The sequence below is a fragment of the Moschus berezovskii genome, chromosome 9 (genome assembly GCF_049115385.1).
Source record: "Moschus berezovskii isolate FMDL1 chromosome 9, NW_MosBer_1.0, whole genome shotgun sequence".
In the NCBI taxonomy this organism is placed as follows: Eukaryota; Metazoa; Chordata; class Mammalia; order Artiodactyla; family Moschidae; genus Moschus; species Moschus berezovskii.
The window spans coordinates 23,347,954-23,372,477 of NC_142468.1; the positions used below are offsets into that span (position 1 = coordinate 23,347,954).

At 43.2% G+C, this 24,524-nt stretch overlaps 1 protein-coding gene across 10 annotated transcripts in view; it reads right to left on the minus strand.

Annotated features, from left to right (window-relative positions):
• Positions 1-24,524, minus strand: part of RAD51B (RAD51 paralog B) — a 761,238-nt gene that overhangs the window by 266,521 nt on the left and 470,193 nt on the right. For all 10 annotated transcript variants that reach the window (XM_088839521.1, XM_088839518.1, XM_055435705.2 and 7 more), the window contains one exon: positions 23,564-23,660. In XM_088839521.1, the coding sequence (XP_088695647.1) occupies positions 23,564-23,660 (97 nt within the window). The remainder of the gene's footprint in view (positions 1-23,563; positions 23,661-24,524) is intronic.

The window sequence follows — 24,524 nt, forward strand, 5'->3', positions numbered from 1 at the left end:
CGAATTAACGCCAGTACCAGATGATCAGCGGCCAAATGTGAAATCAGAATCTCTAAAAAGAGGCAAGCATTTTACATCTGCCTTTCAAGAAGCTGCAGCCACACCCAACTACCAGGGCCTGCAAAGAAGTGACTTAACACTGGCTGCATTTCTTTGGCTAGCCAATGTCTCACGGACCACCCCCAAGAGGTGTGCACAGGGTGAGGGTCTAGCTGAGTACATGGGGGTCAGAGGCTGGGGGTCAGGGACAGAAAGGACTCCGTGGAGTAGGAGGAAACTGGGCGGTGGACCTGTCTTTGAGTCAAATGCTTATTTTTCTCTAGGCAGAATGATTATAGGGAACTTGCTGTCAGCACTCTTAGACTAATCTCTCCAGACACTTCTCTGAAGAGTGCAGGACTCTGATCAAACCCTTCCCAAATCAGCAGTTGAGGAGGTGGAAGGAGGAATTTTAAAAGCTGGTGATGCACACAATTCTTAGTTGCAAGCTAGATTCACTCTGCCAGCACATAGTACTTGCTAGACCCTAATCTTTGGCTGCCAGTCCTGGAGAGGCTACAGCCATCTGAGGCCATAGGGATCTTCAGGCTCCTGACTCCTCATTCCTTGATTTCAAAACAGCCAAGGGAAAACGAAGACTAGTTACTAGGAATCTGGCCCTGAACAGTCCTAGCTATTGTCACACCATTCCTTAGGCTTTCTATCAGCAAAACCATTTGCATCACTCCAGACCCATCCCTGGCCCCATAGTCTTGTTGACTGTCACTCAACCTAGGATGGTTCTAGGGAAACTGCAGGTCAAAAATGAAGGATGCCTTTGTTTTCATCTCTAAGATAGGATGGCATGTGGTCCTGAGTGCCAAGGTACTGAGATAAGAGGGGTGCTCAAAATGCCCAGATGGCTAGAGAATGAAAACCCGCAGAACAGAGCCAAGTTTGCACAGCAGACAAGGACCACTGTGGCTGGGGCTGGAAGTGGAGTCTGTGGAGGCCACAGGCAGCAGCGGAACTAAAGGGAAGTCATCCCCCGACTCAGCTGGTGGGAGTTGGGCAGCTTCCCAGCTGGAAGGGGCTCTCAAACACATCCCTGTAAGCTACCCATGAAAGACAGAGATGCCTTAAAAACAACAAACAAAAGGAGCTGCTAATCAAGAGGAACTTTAGACTTAAGGGGATTCAATCATCCTTCCAGAAAGATGCATGCCTGGGCCAAGGCCCAAGAGCATGACATTCAGCTGCTGTCCTCCTCTCCGGAGCCCCAAGTTTGGAGGCACTGAAAGGGGAAGAGGTTCACAAAGGAGGCAGATGGGAAGCCCACCCCCCACCCCATGCAGTTCAGTTTCCATACAGAGTATTAGAATTCACCAGGTATAAGCAATCCAAGTAATCAGCTGCTTGGAACCGAAAGAGTGTTTGGAATAAGAAATCAGCAAAGACCGCAAAACTCATAGCATTCCCTTTCCTCTAAACTTTGAAAGTTACAGCCATGTGGTGGTTGAAGCACAGTGCTAGCAATCTTGGAACCATCCCAGGTTCTCACTCCTCAAGACACCCCAAGCAAGGGTTTTTTCCATGGTTGGATAAACAAAGGTGTTTTGTGCAGATAGTCCAAATGGTCTCAATTCTTCTCTTCCAAGCTTACTACTTATAACCAGGCCATTTTGTTGACAATGGCTACTCCCTCTATTTCTTTCCTAATATTTTTCAGTACTATCTCAATTGCTTTCAGCAATATTTTATCTTCCGCAGATTCTTCAGAAAGAAAGGCAATTATATCATCAGGTGACGCAAACAAAGCAAGACAGTGGAAAAAGAGACACAGTAAAAGCTTGCTAATGATGCTTAATGATAATTGTGCAAAAACTTGCATAATGATAATTATGTGAAATCCATAAACTGTGGAAAGGAACTGCTAATAAGACATTCTAGTTTAATTGGGTTTTGAGAACTGTGTTTCTAGAGTTGGACTTTTTCTCCCCTGAAAGTCCAGGTGCCTTGGTTCAGGGAAAAGAGGAATGTACCTGTTGCCTCAGCCAGCAGACAATGGGTTGAAGACTGGAGGACCTGCATAATCTGTGTGGACACCCACAGGGCAGAGATGGAGCAAGAGAGCCTTCTCCCGCTGGACCTTCGTCCTCAACACATTTTAAACTGAAGACAGCAGGGAAGCAGAACGATGGATTGGTTCTATCTTCTGCTTTAAACTCACAAGGATTCAAAGCAACTGAGAGGCTCCTGGGATCTTTGCTCCTCCCACTTCTTTAGGTAGCATCCATGCAGACATCTTCATAATCAGAAACAATTGCTCTGTTTACAATTTACCCTTGGGAACAGGGCCTTTCACCAGCACATTTTGTTTTAAACATCACATTCCTCCTCCACGATGCCGCTACTCTATAGGAATACGGGCCTTTCTGGATGTAAGGCACTTGGTAACTCCCACCAGTGGATAAAATAGTATTTATTTGATTTGAAGTAAAGAGCAGAACTGAGTTTTGGTGGGTTGATTTGCTGCACTATAATATGTTCGAGGCCAATATCCAGTTCCCTTCTTTTCATCCCTCCGTCCCTCCAGATGACATCAACATCTATGAGTTCTGTTGAGTCTTCTATACAGCACCGTTGCTATTTTAAGTATGGTAATGGACGGAGGGGAGATGATCTTGAGCTGCGATAGCTCCAGGATTGCATTAGAACAGGATACCTTTCAAAAAGAGAATGCAAGCCCTTCAAAAAGAGAATGCAAGCTCTTCATAAGAGCAAGAATTCAGGATGTCCTAGGTCACTGCTGGTGGCATTGTCATTTATCACTGGCTACAGGACACAGTGACCAGATTTCCTGGAAGTAAAAAAAAAAAAAAAAGACATTTTTTTCTCTTGACATCAACCATTATCTATTTGTAAGAGATGAGAGGGAAAAAGGCATGCACATGTTAGACACAACACCCCCCAACTTTAAAATAGTCATTGCCCTCTTTGCTGCTTCCAAATAAACCCATTTTGCTGGCAAAAAATAAAAGAAAATAATAACTGCTTGCTTCCCAAATGGCCTACTCATTAAGTCTCATTTTTCTATTTTGCCATTACTTCCTCTTCAGAAAAAACTGCCTATGGGTATTCTGTTAAAATTGATTTTGTTGGATTTCTTTCTTGAACAGGGCTTCTTGCTGTTCCTCCAACATGCAAAGCACAACACTGCCTCAGGGCCTTTGCATACTCTGTGCCCTCTGCCTGGTTCTTCTTTCCCTAGATGGCCCCATGGCTTACCGCCAGGTCTTTCCTCCAATGTCACCTTCTCCATGAGTCCTCTGACTACCCTAGTAAATCACCACCCTGCCACACAGGGTTCCTTTAACTTTTAACACACTCCCAGAGTTGAATATTAAAACAAAACAATAGCAAGTAGTGTGCATACTATGACTGCAATGCTTCACTCAATCACTACTGCAAGTAAAATGCAAACAATGAGGGTTACTCACTGGCTCCATTAAGAGCTCTGACACTGAACACTGCCCCAAGGATGACGTTCATCACCCTCATATGCTCCTCCATTGTAATGGCGCCATCTTTCCTGATTTGGATCCAAGTCCACTTCTACTGGATTACTTGCTGGGCTGCGATGAACAACGTTGACAAGGCAACAACAGTCTACTCTGGCCACTCACGGAAACTTTCTGGGGAGACTGAGTTTCATCCATATAGAGATGAGGTATATGGGGTTGGAAAAATGGGAAATAAAGAGTTAAAAGGCAAGGGAAGAAAGGCTACTCTCTGAAGAGGTTCATCTCCAAAGTATTGCCTGATGAGAGACCGGGCTCCCTGCTGGGAGGACAACATGACTGAAAACATCTCCACAGGGGAGGCTGCGCCATGACTGCAGTGTCCTGGGAAAGCCTCTGCGAGAGGAAGTGAAGTGGTTCACAGTGGGGTTAAAGAGAAAAAGGCAGAGGACAGGGTGGAACCTGGTTCAAATAAGCAAGGTTGCTCTCCACTCTGTGGAGTTTATTTTTGCGACTTAAATGGGAAGGAAGTCCAAATGGGAGGGGATATATGTATATGTAAGGCTGATTCACTTTGCTATACAATAGAAACTAACACAGAATTATAAAGCAACTATACTCCAATAAAAATTATTTTAAAAACAAAACCAAAAAAACTAGCTTTCCTTTTCAGAAAAAGGTGATTTGCTCTTGCAACAGACTGTTCTTTTCCCTCTCACGTTCAGCCTGACTGGAGCCTTTTATTATCTTAAATAATGAGAAAATGATTGAGAGTCTTTAGGCTATGGCAGCTCTCGGACCTACAACAGCCCAAACAACAGCGTGGCGTTCTCCCAAGTAATGCTGTGATCGCATCTATCATGCAGTTTTTCAGACTTTGTGGCTTCATAAAAAGCACAAACACAGAGGATGAAAAAAGTAGAACATTTAAAAATTCATAGAGTGATAAAAGGAAATCAGGTTTGGTTGCCTGAGGGGGAAATAGCCAACAAAGTTTTGATGTGATCCTTTCCATCCTAGAGTGAACAGGGTATCTGATTTTACTGCTACTCAATGAAAGATTCCAGAGGAGGATGGATTTTATGTGGGAGTGATGTGGGTATCCTCATAAGATTTTACTGACTCAAAATTAATTTACGTATATGGTACTGAATCATAGAAAACAGGAATAAAAATGAAAGACTCTCACTGCCTGACAATGACATGACTCCAGACTAACATAAAATATAGCAGAATCAAATAACACCTTACAAAACATCTTACATATTCATCAAATTAGGTTTCCCTATGATAGCCAGTCCAGTTGATTGACATACATCATCCTGATAAGTCTAAAAATATCCCTTATATAATATTATCACATTCTATTGAAATTCTCTAAGCATCACAGCTAGAATAACCATTTACCATAATCATCCATTACTTTTGGTCTGAGGAACTAACTCAGCTAGCGTCCAATACCAGTGGTTCTGTGTCCAATCCCTCACCACAGCTCCAGCAGAGATCCTGACCTTGCCATTAGCTGGAAAGTTTTATAGCAAACAACACTGCACTGAAAGATGCTTCTTTAGCAGGATTTAATAAAAGTGATTACTATCTTTATTAATATTGTTGTTGTTGTTAGGAAAGTACTGTGGAATGTTCCAAGGGCAGAGCAAGAACTTCACGCCCCTCACATGAGTGGCCTAGAGCAGCAAGTCTCCAAGCACCTTTATCTACCCTCTGATTTTCATCTCCAAACATAATAAAAGTTAAATCTAGCAGGAACCGTTTGGCTTTATGATCTTGGAAGATGCCCTGTTGCTTAATGTCCAGATGTATTCATCTTCCACCCTTTGCCTCTCTCTACTTCTCTGTGATTCTCCTTTCTCCTTAATGGAAAATAAATGTTCTTTACTCTTGGGCCTGCCATTTTCTGCTCCAGAGGCTTGAATTGTGATGCTGGTGACCTCTCTGTGGCTCATTTCACTGCCAGGACCAGTGCCAATGACTTGGCTTCTACTTTAACAACTGGAAAGTGGGCAGCAGACACCACATTTGATGAGGCTGCCCTGCCTCCAAAGCCTCCCCATTTAGGCAGATGAAACAGAGCTGCCTTTCTTGGTGGAGAACGTGAGCTATCTCATGCCCTCTTAGTTAATGAAGGGTCTTGCTTTAAGAATACTTTCCCAGTCCATTAGCCAGACAATTCACTAAATAACCTGAGTTCCTAAGAACTCAATGTGGAACACCAATCTTCAAGTGGCACAGGAACATCATAAAAGAGAGTGATGTGGCATCAAAGATATATGCATAGGCCTCACCGTGAGATAAGTGGTGTTGGGATATAACAGCGAGGGCTTTTCCCCTCTGTTTTATAAGCACCTTCCCTTTCAATATTGTCTATGAGCTGAGATCAATGGCAGCTTTTCCAATAGAAAGTGCATTTGGTTTCAATTCACTTTCATAACAACAGAGACTAACCCTTAGCAAGATGGAGAACATTAAGCTCCATTGTTCAGACTGAGGATGACTTACTTGGGTGGCAGGAAGCAGATCAGCCTTTTCTCCAGAGAAAACGCCTGTGGGTATCAAACCTCATTCTCAAACAGCCCCCCCCCATCTTTTTTTGCTTTATGACAGTGAAAGGAAATCAAAGAATCATCTCCAATCACAGAACAGGAAGGGACCTCAAAAAAAATCATCATCTGACTCAGCTTCCCCTAGAAGGTTTTTTTCTTAAATAATTATACAATGCCTTGGGAGGCATTGTGATTTAATAAGATCGAAGGGTACAGCAAAGTATTTTATAAATTATTTTAGTAAGCCCCCTCGTGGAGCCTTTTATTATCTTAAATAATGAGAAAATGATTGAGAGTCTTTAGGCTATGGCAGCTTTTAAGATTTTAGATGTTGGTGAGTGGAAAAGGTAGAAATAGGATCCAAGCTGTGTTTTTCTGGCAAAAGAAAATACCTGTGCCCCTACTTCACATCTCAAATAACCAGAAACTCACTCTCCATGATTATAATTATTCAGAAATACCCTACCAGTTACATTCTCTTTTCTCTCACAGACAGAAAGAAGGGCACATTGGATAGGCTAATACAAGGGAAGAATTCTGATGTACAACATGTCTTCCCTTGTATTTCCCTTCCCAGGGAAAAAAAAAGAACCACCCAAATGGTGGAATTATGTAATTCTACCCTTGTGTTATTTAGAAAATGGCAGGGGGAAAAATACCATCCACTGTCTGTTCCTCGAGCACCTCCAATCAACGGCTCTAGCCATTTAAAAACATGTTTCCTGGCTTCAGACTGGCTATAAATAAATTTAATAAGCATGAAAAAAAAATCACTGCATCATTTACATTTCTCTCTCAACTCCAGCTGACAAAAATCCAGTCCAGATGTTTGTTTTGCAAGAACAACAGCAAGAGGGTGAACTTCAGTCTTGAGCATGCGAGCCCCAGAAAAAGAGGATGTGTGTGTTTGAAGAGAAAGGGGCGGCCAGGTAGGCAGGGAGGGTATGGACAAACCTGGTTTGATACTGATTTCACAGAAACATGGTAATGAATTTATTTCGTGTGTAAGAAATCCAGTTTATTAGCCTTTCCCCTGTCTCATCACCCCTTTCAAAGCCACAGGGGCTTGGCTGGTGAAGCCTGAAATGGATGTTTCATAACCTTTGCTTTTAAATTAAACAAATGACCTCAGATTTTGGAGCGGTTGTTGACTCAGGGGAAAGTATGCCATTAAACGTGTGCCAGAAACAGATTTAATTGGTATAAGTCCCAAAAAGTGTTCGAAAGAGCACAGGCTTCCCGCATATAGATTTCAGGGGAATTACTCAAAGGCCGCACAGCTTTGTCAGAATTGGAGACGTGAAACAAGGCAGCTGAAAGACTCCGTATCAAAAGGGTAAATTCAATTCAAGAGATATTAATCTGATTACCTAAGCCAGGCCGTGAATCGGATATGCTCCATTGTGCGCCCATGTTCAACCTGGACGGCTGGAGGAGCCAATGGCTTCCTTTTCCCTGACATATAATTAAGTTTTAAGAGACGATCGAGTTACAGATACAACTTTTAAAGAAATATTTCATTCAGGAGTGGCATTTACAGTGCTTGCCTGTTGCAAGAGACATTGTTCACTGTACTTCCTTGAGCCACGCCAGAGAGTGTGGGGATCAGGGCCTAGGGGCTTGGTGTTTGCATTTCAGGCTACAATAAACGCTCTCTGTGCACCTGCCTGGAGGAAAAACCAGTCCAGCCGCCTCCCAAGACAAAAGGGCCCTGTATTAAGTGCTGAAAACCCAGACGTGAACTGACCCTGGCAAATTCCAGCTAGAAAAAAAAAAAATCAATATTTTTGTCCAGTCCAAGAGAAGCTGTCACGTAGGTTTCTGGATTTCCTTTCATCTCACGGAGTCTGAACACAGTGACCTGTCAACAGAAGTCACCTCCTTTCTCATGAGTCTCCTTGCCTTTCTAGATTCCCTTCCTGATGGGGAAATCCACCACCTGGCACACCATAATATGTCCTCCAGTGAACAACACACACTCTCTTGCTCTCTCTCCACCGGACTCTTACCACTGAAATCTTATTTGGGTCATTAAGGACATCCTCCCAAAGAGACAGCATTACTGACTTGCTTGTTTTTAAAGATTTCCCCAATACACACTTCCCACAAACTCCAGATACACTTAATGGCAAGAATATTTATCAGTTGGGCAGGCAACAGATCAATGTCAGAGTTCCTTCATTCCTGTCCCGGTTCCCGAAGCCAGTTGGTCAAAGGCCATACTAGGCCACACAAACCAATTTTCGATGACTTCTCCTGGGAGAGCTATTCAACTCAGGAGAGCTATTCAGCTCAGGCTTGTTCTAATTTGTGTCTGGAATCAATCATGCTAGTCTCAGCTGATCTGTGCATTCTCATGAAGCAAAGAAATTTCTCACAAAATTTGAAACGCAACCAGATGAGGCTTGGGCAGCTTTACCCCGGGTCACAGATGAATAAACTAAGAAGGGCAAGGTGATTACCTCAACTTGAGACTGTAGGTTGGCTACAAAACCAGAAAAGGATCCATGAACTGTAACCTCCTACTTCTCTCAGCCAACCCTGAGTAGAGGGTAAGATAAATTAAGTTGTGATTTTGGAAACTTTAAAACTACCTAGTAAGGCATTGGCTACAAACCATTTCTGAAAATTTTTGGTGATGAAGAGCTAAACTTTAAGGGGTTAACAACTTTCTCAAAGTCACCCCAAAGCTTCTCCAAAATCTCCCTCAAGGGGGTAGGAAAACCAGATGATTGACACAGGGAAGCCAGATTCACTAACAGAATCATTCCAGCTGGATGAGCGTCATTGTTTGTGTCTGGAGAGCACACAGGAACCAAGTGCAGTTTACCTGATTTGGGGCTCATTAAACAGCTGGCCCAGAAAAACAGCCACCCACCACAGGTGCTAAGCTCCCCTGGCCAGCCTGGCAAGTTCTCAGAAAGTGTGGGGCTGATTTACAGCCTGCCACTTTGTGAGTGGGTCTAAGCCCATGATGGAGATTGGCTATTGGCTGATATCTAGGGACCTACCTATACTGTGATTTAGGAAAGATTGATCAGGGAGTCCATCTTTATGCCCTGATATCTCAAGATGGTGGCCCAAGCCACCACAAGATTATACCACAAGATCATGATGGTTTCGCCTTTCCTTGAGTATTTCTGACATAAAAGATGTGTCTCCCTCAACCTGGTAATTCACTAGCTGCTGGGCTGTAGTGTGACTTTAGCTGTTCCATGTGTGTGGGCCTCATATTCTGGCCTTTCCTTATATTCTTATCTTTTCCTGTCCTATCCACGGTAGTACAACACATACAGCCAGTTTGGATGTAAGGTTAGCTCATTACAGTAGGTAGGAACTCTAGGGTTCCGACCAGATAAAGCTGCCAAAAAATTAGAACTAGCCTTTATGTTCTAGAGGGCAGAGACCAAGCCTGACACTGTTCTTTTTAACCCTTGAAACTCCAGGAAGCATTTCTTATTATACATGTTCTGTTTTGAATGAATGAAAAGTTGACTAGACCAAAGCTCAATTTTGAGAAGTTAAGTGACTTGCTCAATATAACACAGAGAGTTTGTGGTAGGGCTGGCCCTTGAATACAAGTCTCCTAATTCCAAATGCGGTGCTTTCAGTTCAGTTCAGTTCAGTCGCTCAGTCGTGTGAGACTCTCCGCGACCCCATGAATCACAGAACGACAGGCCTCCCTGTCCATCACCAACTCCCGGAGTTCACTCAAACTCATGTCCACAGAGTCGGTGATGCCATCCAGCTATCTCATTCTCTGTCGTCCCTTTCTCCTCCCACCCCCAACCTTTCCCAGCATCAGAGTCTTTTCCAGTGAGTCAACTCGTCGCATGAGGTGGCCAAAGTATTGCAGTTTCAGCTTTAGCATCAGTCCCTCCAATGAACACCCAGGATTGATCTCCTTTAGAATGGACTGGTTGGATCTCCTTGCAGTACAAGGGACTCTCAAGAGCCTTCTCCAACACCACAGTTCAAATCTACTGTTAAAACACACTGTTCTCTAACGTCCATTTGTAGAGAGGTTTCAGAGGGCAGACAGTCTGTCACCACTCCCTTCCATGTCAGCCATAATGGATGGCCCACAGGACTCCTATGGAACCCTGCCCCTTGTCCCATTACACAGGCTTTTACCTTGGCCAAGATCACCTTCCCCTTCTCTTCCTCCTCTAGGTAACAGCTACTGATCCTTCACAATCCAGTTCAAGTGTCTTCTCATGAAGAACCGTCATATAGCACTCCCACCCCCAAATTAGGACTCTCATGTGCTTCCCCAGCAAAACCCTGATCCAAGAACCATTACAGCACACTTTGTATACACATACCTCATGATTCCCCAACAACCTGACTATGAGCTTTCCAAAGAGCTGGGCCTTAGCTTCTGTCTCTATATCCCTAAGCCGTCTGTCTAGCTCAGGACCCAGTAGAGAGTCCTGGTAAACACCCCTATTTGTAAATCATACTAAACTACCTCACTCACAACTCTTGTGTGAATATGGGAGATTCCTTTTCCCACAGCAGAACTGTTGGGCTCCTTTCTTCTTTGACATTTTCCTTATGCTGCCTACTGTTTTTCATTAACACAGTCAGCGCAGGCACATACTTCAAGCTGACTGTACTTGGTAGGAATTTTAGAGCATACGTGATATCTTGGCAATCACAGTGGCAGTCTCATGCTTCTTTTAGGTGAGCACTGGTCTAAAACTTTAAATCATTCTTTGATTGTCCCTCTTGTAGCTGGAGATGTCTCATTCACTCATCAAGTATTAACTATAAGGACCAAGCACTCTTCCTGGCTCTGGAGATTCAGCAGTGAACAAAAGATAGAAGGAAGCCTCTCCTTAGGGAGCTTACATTCTAATGACCCTATGACAAGGTTCTCTTGCTGATTTACCTTAATTTGGGGCTATCACGTCAAAGGGCAAGCTATTTTTCTTTGTTCGAGTTGGGTCTCTGAAGGAGTAAGGAGGTTCTTCCTGGCTGGAAAAGCCTGACTTTAGGCTCTGCCAGCTACTTATTCACTGATGTTGGTTTCATGAGTTCTACCTTTAGAGATTTCAATCATCTATTCTGTCTCTGGTCTACATCTCTCTTAGAGGCATGTCCACCTTGTCACGCAACTCAGAAGCAATTTATTTTAGTGCTTTTCCAGCTTCATTTATCTATACATTTTACAATGTTATGTTATTTTCAGGTGTACAGCAAAGTGATTCAGTTACATATACATATATATCTGTTTTTTCAGATTCTTTTCCTTTATAGGTTATTACAAAATATTGAGTATAGCTCCCTGTGCTATACAGTTAAGGCCTTGTTGATTATATATTTTATACATAGTTGTATGCTCATGTTAATCCCAAATCCCTAATTTATCCCTCCCCCGTTACATTACATTTAAAAGCAAAAAAGTCTGTCTCCTTACTGCTTCACCAACTAGGCTGTCATCCATCCTATATAGCTGAAAGAAATACTCCTGAGAAACTTAGATTCTCTGAGCTTCTTTATGGGGCTATTAGATAGAAAGATAGTGCTGAAAAATAAACATCAGAACCTAAAAAGGCCTCCGTGTCTTCTATTAAAACATAAGCCATCTCCAACACACACACAAATTTCATTTCATCCTTCAGACCCTCTCTTAAAGGAAGGAGTAATTTTGTTCCAGCACATTGTAAATGATGGAGAGGATGTAACCGACAGACACAGAGTACTCCCTGCACACATTTCAGTCCGCCAGCTGCCATCTTGGCTTCTCTGCCTTGTCTTAAGTAGGGGTAAATGATGGTTGGCCACAGGATAAACAGTCTGTGCTAATGTACCTGCCGCATGTCCCTGAAGAGGAAACAACTTATACACAGGTAAGCTTAGGCCTCATATCTCCTCAGATAATAACTGTTTAGAGGACGTAGTGAATTCTGAATAAACAGAAGAGACCGCTCTTTACCCTGAAGAGCTACTCTAGGGCTGACAGTGGGCATAAAGAAAATTAGATCAAAGAGGAGCCAGATCTGGAACTAGAAATAAAATGTTTTCGAATATTTAAAAAGAAAAACAGTATGTTGGATTTAACACATCGACTAGCAATAGGGCCATAATACTAAAACTTTGATCTAAAAGAAGATGATTTTGAGAAAGAACATGACTGAAGGCCATTGACAAAGGTACACAGACTTCCGTGTTTACAAGCAAACTTAATAAAAATATCGGCTCAGTTGGATGCAGTTGTTTAACTAGATGCTATGGTTGGGGACTCTGTAGGTACTTCCTACTAAAAGAATCTGCCCTTCACACATAACAGCTTATAAGAGGAAAATGCCCTTTATCAATGCACCCAACAGAAAGGATGGGGGTACTGGCTGAGTTCTTTACCATATGATTTCTTGGCTATGGCTGATTGGACCAAAAGATAACCCAGCCACAGAATTAGCAGGTGTGAAAAGGTAAATTGGGCTGATCAGCTCATATGGTCCAAGGTCAGTGCCATGGAAAGATGAGACAGATAGGAGAAAAATGAAGACAGTGTCCCAAATTTCAACCTTTCCAGTTTCCAAGAAATCTGACTGTACTTTGCTTTCTATTTGCACATAGCCATGAGAATGCCAACACATCCTTACAGAAGATCTTAGTGGATGAAAATTTAAGTTCTAAAGCCAGATTCTCTGAGTTGGAATCCTGGCTCTGCCAGTAATGGTGTTACTTTTCGAGGACTCAGTTCCTCCACCTAGAAAATAGATAATGATTACCATCTGCCTCAGAGGGTTGTTGTGAGTATTAAATGTGATTGTGGATGTACAATGCCAGGCACACAAAAACATGGTCCATGAATGGTAGCGACAGTTACTAGTAGACCTGAGGTTTTTTTCCAGTAAACTTGAGTGGCTTTCTGTTTCTTGCTACCAAAAGAGCCCTGAAACAGTCTAGTAAATACTGTCTCCCAGACATGAGGCAAAGCCTGAAGAAAACTCCACTGGTGACCCAGTGAAGGCATGTGGCTGCCAGGAGTCTGATGATAACAACTTCTACATGCCTGTCTCCTCTCTTAGGGTATTGTCTCCTTCAGAGCTCAGATAGAGATGCTTTTGTCTTGGTATTTCTGTGCCTAACATGGATAAAGGACTCAATGCATAAAGAGAGTTTCTCAAAGTTCCCATCACTTCATGGCAAATAGATTTTGTTTTCCCCCTGGCCTCTAAGATCACTGCAGACAGTGACTGTAGCCATGAAAAGAAAAGACACTTGCTCCTTGGAAAGAAACCTACAAAGCAGAGAGATCACTTTCCCAATAAAGGTCCATATAGTCAAAGCTATGGTTTTTCCAATAGTCATGTATGGATGTGAGAGCTGGACCATAAAGAAGCCTGAATGCCGAAGAATTGATGCTTTTGAACTGTGGTGCTAGAGGAGACTCTTGAAAGTCCCTTGGGCTGCAAAGAGATCAAACGAGTCAATCCTGAAGGAAAGCAACCTGAATATTCATTTGGAAAGACTGATGCTGAAGCTGAATCTCCAATCCTTTGGCCACCTGATGCAAAGACTCCTTGGAAAAGACCCTGATGCTAGCAAAGATAGAAGGCGGGAGGAGAAGGGGACGACAGAGGCTGAGATGGTCAGATGGCATCACAGACTCAATGGATATGAGTTTAAGCAAACTCTAGGAGATAGTGAAGGGCCAGGAAGCTTGGGGAGCTGCAGTCCATGGGGTCGTAAAGAGCCGGACACGACTGAGTGACTGAACTACAACAACAAAGCAAGGTTCCTAGAACAGCAGTATTAACCACTCCTGAAAATTTGCTAGAATTACAAATTCTCTGGCTCCTCCCAAGACTGACTGAAACTTTGGGAGTGGGAGCTCAGTGGTATGTGTATTAATAACCCTCTCAGCATGATTTTGCTGCACACTAAAGTTTGAGACCCACTGGAATGAGGGTTCTGTTGGGGAAACACCACTTCTTATCCTTGACTGAAGTCCTATTCTATCTGGGGACCATCCACCTTTGATCTCATGGCTTAGGCAGGGATACACAAGAAACTACAACAGAGGATGGAGAAACATTCCCAGCCAGCCAAATAAGTCTCATCAGTCATGTTGATCAAGGAAATGACATGTTGCCAATGGATCATCCTCTCATTCTTCTCACAGAGACCTCGGGAAACTCCCCATCGTGGTGCGCCAGATGTCCATGATCTGCACTGTCTCAGCCCTTGCCTTCCTCTATGTGCCCCCTGCACTCCCAGTCATAAGGAATGATTCTTATCTTCTTCAGATGACCATGCTCTTGCCATCATAGCTTTGGTAATGATCTATCCTCTATCTAGAACATCATTCTGTTATCTCTGTATCCTTAACACTAAGTATAGCTCCTGGTGCATAATGGGTGTCCCATTTCCCTAAATATTTGATGAGCTCATTGTTTCCTTACTTCCAATCTCCCCATCCCTAAGCCATCTAACACATCTCATCTAGAGAATCCACAGAGTAAGTATTATGATCATTTTATCATAAAACCTTAATTCAGTCTGGCATTTGAAGTCTGGCCCCAATCTACTTCCAAATTCATTGCACACGACCTCCTATGTTTACTCTAAAACCCCAGGCAAATGTCCTCTTCCCAAGGTATGCTACATTTTCCTACAACAGAGATCCTGTATTTATTGAGTGCCCTCCAGGAGCTAGGGGATACAGGAGTGATCAAGACAAAGTCCCTGCCCTTGAGAAGATTATACAAAAGCAAGGAGGCAGTCCACAAACCCATAAACTAATAAACTTATAAGGTCAGGTAGTGATAAAGGCAATGAAGAAAATAAAGCCGGCTTAAGGGATTAGTGAAGGTTGGGATGGGGGTAGCGGTTTCATCTAAGACAGAGATGCAGGAAGGAAGACCTCTCTGGGAAGATGACACTTGAGTGAGACTGAAGGTAGTGAGGCAACAGGCAAAGCGAAGGTCTGGACAAGTGCCCCAGTCAATGGGAACAGCAAGTGCAAAAGGCCAGAGACAGAAAGCCCAGAGTCTAAGGAACAAGGAAGTGGGCTATACAGCTAGAACAGGTTTGGAGAAGGGGAGACTGATAGGAAAAAGGGCAGACAAGGCCCATTTTGAACTTAACGCCTTAGTTCTCAGCTTTTCCTGATCTTTTCTGTGCCTCTTGAAATCCTATCCATCCTTCGAAGCCTATCTCTTCTACCTTCTTCCCTGGACCCTTCAGTTCTCCCTTTACTGAAAGAGATGTTCCTTTCTTCCTAAATCCTGGAGACTTTGTTTCACACCCTACTGTCTAAAGCATTGCACGCATTCTACCCAAATACTGTTCTTCAGAACGACTCTCAAACTGCACCATAAATATCTTGAGGACAGGGATCATATCTTGCTCATTTCTAGATTGTAACATGAACATGGTAAATACAGTGCATAAAGTAGGGGCTCCACACTCATGAAATCATAAGGTTGGAAGTCACTGAAAGGTCTCCTCACCTAGCCAAAAAGGTGTTGTTTTTTTAAAATTTTTTGGAGGGACCAAGGCTCTAAAACTATGCTAATATATGCAGGAATGTAGCTAATGCCCAGGAAAAGTTGGTCTGACTGAATAAAATACTGTTTAATCCAACTGGTATTTATCGACTGGCTTATCAGAAAAAGGAAGAAAAGCAAAGCCATCAGAGAGATCCAAACCTAGGGCACAGCTAAGCTGGACTGTCTATTCTAGGGCCAGACCACCTTACCAGACCTTGTTACAATCCTTCCCAAATCCTAGTAAACACCACCAGTGCATTCTAAATGTTTTTCATGCCACATAGCAGCACAAACTAAGTTATCCCCCAGCACCACTCCTAGAAACCAACCATACTTTTCTTAAGATTGCTGACCTTCAGTTCAGTTCAGTTCAGTTCAGTTCAGTCGCTCAGTCGTGTCCGACTCTCCGCGACCCCATGAATCACAGCACGCCAGGCCTCCCTGTCCATCACCAACTCCCGGAGTACACTCAAACTCATGTCCACAGAGTCGGTGATGCCATCCAGCCATCTCATTCTCCGTCGTCCCCTTCTCCTCCCGCCCCCAACCTTTCCCAGCATCAGAGTCTTTTCCAGTGAGTCAACTCGTCTCATGAGGTGGCCAAAGTATTGGAGTTTCAGCTTTAGCATCAGTCCCTCCAATGAACATCCAGGATTGATCTCCTTTAGAATGGACTGGTTGGATCTCCTTGCAGTATAAGGGACTCTCAAGAGTCTTCTCCAACACCTAGACACATTTCATCTTTGGTACAGTACTCTTTTCACTGATGGTAAACGAGGATCTCTCCTCAAAAATCCTTCTAATCTGTAGCCCTCCGGGATCACACCTCTTCTTGACATCCCATTCTCTGGGTCTTCGGCCCCTCTATCTCTGTAGTTGAAGCAATTGGCAAAACTGGCTTTGGTGTTCTCGTCCTTTCTGCCTTCATGACACTGAAGGAACATGTGTAGATCTGGGAAATGAGCCCGTAAATCCTAAATAGTGAAGAGGTCTGAGGGTGAGGGGAAAAGACTTTCACAACATTTAACCCTGCTCTCCCATGAAACACCTCAAAGACTTCTTCCCTAAGAAAACCTTCAGCTCTCATCTCATTTGATCTTAACGTACCCCCTGCCTCAAACACGTCTCTCTGGCAAACTCTCTAGCAAAACAGAGCTCCTGATCAAGAAGTGCTTCCGGGGGGTTGACTTCACTGTTCCTTTCTCCATTTGATCCCTTGGCTATGGTTGTATTGCCCCTGGCCTCACTGCTGAAAATCCTCAACAAGTTCCTCTCCCCTGTGAGACTGACAGTTTTTCAGATGTTTGCAGGCTGTGCCCAGTCCCCTCTCAACTCTGGCAGCCCCCACCTCACATAACATTTAGGTTTCCTTTTAGTTAAATACTACAAGGTTTGGGTAGTGTTTCAATCTTCTAAGTTTTCTCTATAAATTAGACCTTTCATAGCACCTGAATCACTGCTAGAAGTGGTAGATACCCAGCTAAGGACCCTGGATGTTTGACTGCTAGGGGAAGCATAGCACAGGTAGGTGTGTGTCCCCTTGTAACCAAAAGCATATGAGGTTGTGTGTGTTGATCCACATCTGCGGCTTTGGAATCAAAAATTGAAAGGTCACTAGGACACATACATTTTTTGCCCCAAACTCTCTCCTAAGCGGCAGCAGTGTGCAAACCTAGGATCTCAGGAGAGGAGCTCTGACTTTGGTTCTGGCACCATCACCTCTCACTTGCTGTGGGGCCTTTGGGCAACACCCTTCTCGCCTTCATGCTTCACTTGCTTGAGACAGATCAAATGATTCATCACATTAAGACATTTTTTAATACTATGGAAATGCTAATGTTCACATGTTGATCGTCCTTGTTAATATTAACCGTGCAGTCACATGGCGACACTTCATGTTTTCAAAGTGCTAATTATAACCAACCTGCACCATGACCCCGAGAGGTGGATTTTTAAAGCTGCTTCAGCCCACACTCATTTTGCCCAGGGTCCTATCTAAATGAACAATGAGTTTGGGGTTGGACTGTGCAGAGCCTTGGAGCCAAAGCATGGACAGAGTCCTGCTAACTTGACCAATCCACCCCAAAGTTTGTGGTTAATGGATTACAAATTTGGGTAATGCTGGACAATAAATTACTACTATAATAATAAAGCTGAAAGTACACACAATTTAAGCAGAAACACCAGTGTTTTTTATCGGAAATGAAAGAAACCATTGATCATAGCAACTGTCTGAGATTAGCAGGGAGCCACATTTTCAAACATCCTGCAGTAAATCCAGAGCAGATCCAGCTGGAAAGCAAGAGTGGAAATAAAACTTGAAAATTCATACCATGCTTTGAAGTCTGCCTCTTTCACAACCACGAGTCCCTGATTTGTCCCAACCACTCCGAGCTGTTCTTGCATGTTGAATTTATTTTAAAAGAGACACAAGACACACACTTGCATATAATCTATCAAATGGACTCCAGCTTTTTGCAAGGATGGTTTGCTAGGGAATATGAATCCCAAAATAATTTCTCGTGCACATGGAATCAGCCATCAATTCAATTGGAATAGAAAGGCTCCCAATACTAAAACTAGAAATCATTCTCAGTCCTAGTAAATAATACTTTTTCTCTTGTGTTCTTTCCCTGACCCAGCCAGATACTTTAAATTTTTAGTTTTTAAGGCTATTATCTACCAAAACTATTACTACAGATAAGAGGATATTAACATGCCACCCGAGGCTCCTAAAATGGACATGTCACCACACTGGAGTGAATGCTATCCCAAAACATTTTCAAAGGAAGGAAAGCCAATGATCTAAGTTGAAGAGAGCTTCAGTCTTGCACAGGCTCCACAATCACCGTACATCAATCTCAACTACCAGCTCTGCCTGGATAGACAGGGACTCAGGAAGCCCTTCCGGTCAAATTCCAGGTGACTTCAGAATAGAACATGGATGGTGTCTTAGGCTACCTGGACTATTAGAGCCTTTCTTCACTGATCACTAGAGGTAAAAGAGATGTTCTCTGTGACTGAAATTCCAACATCCTTAACACCTTCAATGACCTTGAGGAAGAAACATCAAGGGCATCTAAGAAATATATCCTTGGCCACAGAACAGTCACAATCATCTAGTGAGTAACCAGACACTGAACTTCATAATAACCTACACGCTTGAGTTTCCATCAGCAGAAAAAAACACCGAAGAAGAAAATACTTTGACTCACAGTGCCCGATCAAGAACAATGTAGATCATAAAGTCAAAAATCCTGATTTCTGCCCTTGGGTTCACAATATAACTTTGGTTGGTTTGTATAAGTGTCGACCAGTCCATTCTCCCACTTGAAGGAAAGAACGTTTGTGAAAGGTAGGCTGAAAACTGACAAGCACATGTACACATGTGAGGAGTTATTTTAACTAAATAGGGAAAATTCACTTTGCCTTCTAATGCCTTTTAAGCACACACAGCTTATGAGCAGAAGCAATGTCGGGGAGTTCTTTGGGGGTCACTACTCCCTTCGTTGACTCCCCCTGCCTGGGAGCTGGATAATTTACCTGGGGAATGAATCCTCGAAGGGAATCAGACCATGGACCCTAGCAGTGAACGTGGGCCTACATAATCCAAGCATATATTTAATAAGAAAAAAAAAAACCCAGCAACACAAAAACAAAGAACTCTCAACTTTACAAACACTGGGAGGGCAACAGCTGGTCAGCCGAGATTAAAGGAGCGTGAGAGAACACCTCCCATCTCCTGCCTTCTCCTCCCCCATCGAGGTCCCTGCAGCCAGCCAGGGCTCCCTTTTACAGCCCTGTGCAGATGACCTTGTTCCAGCTAAGATAGGAGCTCTTTTGATCTCAGCAGGGGGAAGCTCTGGGCCTGCAGCTGGCAGATATTAATAGTACAGGATCCGCTGGTGTGGAAGAGATCTCTCAGTTGGGCCAGGTCACTCATATTCCCTGCTCTGCGTCAGAGCAGAAGGGACCTCATCTCTGCACATCAGCCCCTGCTGGGTACTTCTCTCGGGTCAACTCGGATCATTTTCTCACTGGCTGCTCTTGGCTGCTTGTTCTCATCCTACAACTGTTTTCAAGGGAGTGCTGTTTTAAGCTGTACCCTCTGCTCTGCAGCTGAAATCCATTACAGGACAGGGTAAACCCTGGACTCAGCCCATCACAGATTAGCCCATCAGCTAATCTCAGTGTGCTCCTCACTCTCACTGGCTTGCACACTTATTGTGTACACGTTTGCGTGGGAGAGAGACAGCAAGAGCAAGGGACAGACAAACCCAGAAATGTTTACAGGGAAAGTGACAGCAGGACGGGGAGAGGGAGCTGTTAGAGGTATGCCGATGTATCAGTGCTAAGATTTCCAAAGATCCGCCCCATTATGCTTAATCTAGGATGACAAGGTCACTCTTCCCACCCTGTAAATCAGAATTTTAAAACCCCATCAATGAGTGAAAGCTCCTGACCTTCAGACCCACATCGCAATCTAATAATGTTACAACTAGAAAAGACTTCAGCCATCTTATATTCATCCAATCTGTCATTTAACAGAAAAAAACTGAGGCCCACTGTGATTAAAAGAGCTGCTTAAGCTCACAGAGCTAATGGCACAAGGGCAAAGACGATACAATGAATGCTTACAACAGCAACAGAGCGATTTATACATTTCAATCACAGCAACATTAATAAACACTGTGATATAGTTGAATAGGTATAAATATTCTAAGAAATTTATTATTTTTTTCATTCACTGGTAAAGAACTTCAGAAAAAAAAAAATTCCATAGACTCTTTATCTGCTTTGCTATGCAAGGAAAAGACCAAAAACATCAATTGCTTCCATTCTCCCTTGGGTTTCACATTAAGAAAAAGTTGTCTCGGAGCGAGCTGGTAACTGTCCCTTTGCTGTGAACATGACTTTACCATTTTCTTAAAGCGGTTACACTGGAGCCCCAAAGCAAGTTCCTTTGTATCTGTTTTGTTCCTCCTCTTTGCTTGAGATAAACCAGGAAGCAGGACAAAGAGAAGTACTCTTGCTTACTGGTTTTCAAATGAGGAAACAAGATATTCTCTTGTGGTCTCCTAGGAACTGAATAAATGTGTGTGTCTGTGTGTAATTATTATAATAACAATTTTTAGTCACATTCATAGGCGATTCCCATGGTTAACCGTTGTTGCAAAGCACTTACTATGGTATTGGTTCAGCATTTATTTACTGCCTACTCTGTGCCTAGACGGTCTTCCCAAGTGGTACAATGGTAAAGAAGCTAATACAGGAGACGCAAGAGAGGCGGGTTCAATCCCTGGGTTGGGAAGATCCCCTGGAGAAGGAAATGGCAACCCACTCTAGTTTTCTTGCCTGGAAAATTCCATGGACAGAAGGGCCTAGTGGGCTACAGTCCGTGGGTTCGCAAAGAGTTGGACACAACTGAGCGACTGAGCACACACACACACACACACACACACACACTGTGGCTAAAACCCCTTGCTGGTCACTCAGCAAAGGTTTTAATCCACAACATGGATTAAAAAAAAAAGAATACAAGAAAGCCTGTGTCCTTAAAATATCTGCCAATTCAGTAGGGAAACCATGAAAAGTTAAATTATTTTTAAAGATCTATCTTACTGACCAGGTAGAAGGACCACAGAGGAGGAACCCTGGAACAGGCAAGGGGGTTTTGTGGAAGAGGTGGTCTTTAAATAAACCTCGAAGGAGTGGGAAGATTTGGGAGGAAAAGAAGAGGTAGAAGTAAAAAGGGGGATGCTATTGTAGAAGGGCAAGCTGTCTCTGCAGAGCACAGAGGCAGGGGTCAGGAGAGCAGACAGAAGGGCACTCACTTGCTGGAGGAGCTTCTCAGAGGCTGAATAGGAAGGAAAGGACAGGCCATCAAGAATTAAGAAGTATCAACTTAACCTAGGATATTTTTTGGGGGAGACTGATCCACACGAAAGGAAAGGAAAAAACCTGATTTTCAGTATGTGTTGATTTCCATGGTGTAAATACTTCCACCCTGGTTGATTGCAAGCTAACAGGCCACGAGTTCCTGAATATTTTAAAATCAGCTTGTTGATTTTTACCCATTCTCAGGAAATGGGCTAAAATAATTTCAAGATTCATGAGTAGGAGAATGACACAATAAAAGGAAGCCAGAAATGGGGAAGTGGGTGTATGTGGTAGAGGCTGGAATTGGGAAGGCCGTTATGGAATTTATGAAAATAATCCAATTGTGAGTTTTTAGTAAGTCAGTGTATTGCTCACGACATAACTCATAAGAGGGGACGGGTACGTTTGGAAAGAAAAATCAAGTAGACTTGATGATGAAAGGAGTATATGGAGGGAAGGATGACAGGTGCTTCAGCTTTTTATCCCAGGTGATGGGGGAATGAAACGCGTCACCGAGTGTGGGAATAGGGTACCCAGAACATTTTACGCTTTTTAGAAGTGATTCGTTTTCATCCTGAAAAGCGCCACCAAGAAGCATGGATGTAGTCCTTGCCATTTGGGGGACCATAAACCAAGGCCAATCCATGGAAAACCACCTGAGCAGTTAGGAGCCCTCAGTTCAGTTCAGTTCAGTCGCTCAGTCGTGTCCGACTCTCCGCGACCCCATGAATCACAGCACGCCAGGCCTCCCTGTCCATCACCAACTCCCGGAGTTCACTCAAACTCATGTCCACAGAGTCGGTGATGCCATCCAGCCATCTCATTCTCCGTCGTCCCCTTCTCCTCCCGCCCCCAACCTTTCCCAGCATCAGAGTCTTTTCCAGTGAGTCAACTCGTCGCATGAGGTGGCCAAAGTATTGCAGTTTCAGCTTTAGCATCAGTCCCTCCAATGAACATCCAGGATTGATCTCCTTTAGAATGGACTGGTTGGATCTCTTTGCAGTATAAGGGACTCTCAAGAGTCTTCTCCAACACCACAGTTCAAAAGCATTGATTCTTCGGCGATCAGCTTTCTTCACAGTCCAACTCTCACATCCATACACGACCACGGGAAAAACCATTGCCTTGACTAGACGGACCTTGGTTGGCAAAGTAATGTCTCTGCTTTTTAATATACTATCAAGGTTGGTCATAACTTTCCTTCCAAGGAGCAAGCGTCTTTTAATTTCATGGCTGCAATCAGCATCTGCAGTGATTTTGGAGCCCCAAAAAATAAAGTCTGACACTGTTTCCACTGTTTTTCCATCTATTTCCCTAGAGGTCCCATATATTCCATCATGAATAATTCTCAGAAAATGGAAAGTGCAGAGGGGCCTGGAACAGCTATGTTCACCTACCCAGGCCCACAGCCTTTTACCCTAAAAGAAATCAGACTGCAAACTAGCAGAACTCAGAAATGTCAAGTAAGAACTTTCAATAAAACTAGAAACCACCCACTGGCTCAGTGGTGTAATTCCCCTAACTACGTAAACCAGAGCCAGTCTGACCTTTGCTAGCATGGGAAGGTGGATAAAGTTTGCAGATTTACCTACATGGAGAGTTTTTTTCTTTATCTTTCTGTAAAGCTGATTGGGAATGCCACATCTCTAGTACGTCATACTAGTATATACATTTAGATAGCCCCAAAGTACCCAGTTCAAAAAAAAGTTTAAATTGCTGTGGGACCATGGGTAAAGCCAACATAGAAGCATCAGTCTCAAAAACAAAGTCATTTAGCAGTTTACCAGGTCTTGTACCAAGGACCCAAAAGAAACTATTGAGGAGTGACAGGCCTTAAGTAGTGGTGAAGATGCCTGTGAAGACGCTTCACTGAAGTGAAAAAGGAAGTTCACTTGTAGAGACAAAACAAGTTAGAGACAGAATAAGAGATTCCACAAATATAAGGAATCAGACGCCAGGAAAGGTGGCCAAGCAAGACTCCATCGCCAGGCCCCGGCTTGGTTCACTGGCCAGCACCTATTAGCTGTGCGTCTCAGTTCTCAACAGGAGGCAGAGAGGTGGTGGCGGGGCTGTATGTCAGTGTCAAGTTTCAGCCCCTCTAGGACAGATCCCTTACCTTCAGACAGGGACGAATCATCAGCTGGAGACACCAGGTCTGCCTGAGAAGCTAGGGCTCCGCTCAGATGGGTTGTAATCTGATTCGTCAAGATAACCTGTGAACAGACAAGGAGAAGGTAGAGGGAAGGGAGAAGAGAGAAGACCAAATTAATTATTAGAGCTATGAAAAGGCAGACTGTGGTTTAGGGGAAGACTGCTAAGTACACAGGTAGGAAAACCTCAGCTCTGACTTTCATCAATTTTATCTTGAGGCCAGAATATCTAGCAAAGTCTCCAGGTCCTTCAAATCACAGAAAACCCAGGAAACGGACTGACTTTTTTTTCAGCTTAAACCGTTTATCAATTCTTTCTAAATGCTGAGCAGATTGGGACAGAGAGGCATTGTCATATCAGCTGAATAATATTAACACAAGGCCAACCAGAGAATGAAAATGCACGTGTACACATTTTATCATTTTTAAGATTATATCCACAACATACAATATCACAGTGCTGAAGAGAAGAATCATTATTTAACATCTGAACGCCTGGGGCTTCTTCCCTTGTTAACGTGAAAATCAGAATTTTCTTTCCAAATTTGTGAAATTGGAATAAAACTCATCTCTAAAGGACTAGCACTCTTCTTTTAAACAAGTTGAATTCTAACAAAAGAATTTTGAAGTCTCACTACGTATTTAAAACACAAATGAATAGAATCCGACCTATACAAAATAAAGTTCATAACATTTAAAATTCCTAGAAAGAACTCTAAAATTACTTAATTCACATGGTTTATTTCCACACACTATTTTAATATGTGGTTCTATCAAGAAATTATTCTTTTCCTTAAAAATTCTCGTTTATAAAATTTACTCTATTGTTTATAAAGCTAAAGAACAAAACATAGATTCTCTCTTGGAAAACTGCAGCCCGACTAATGCCACGATCAGTTCCCCAGATTTGGGTGTTCCCAACATGGG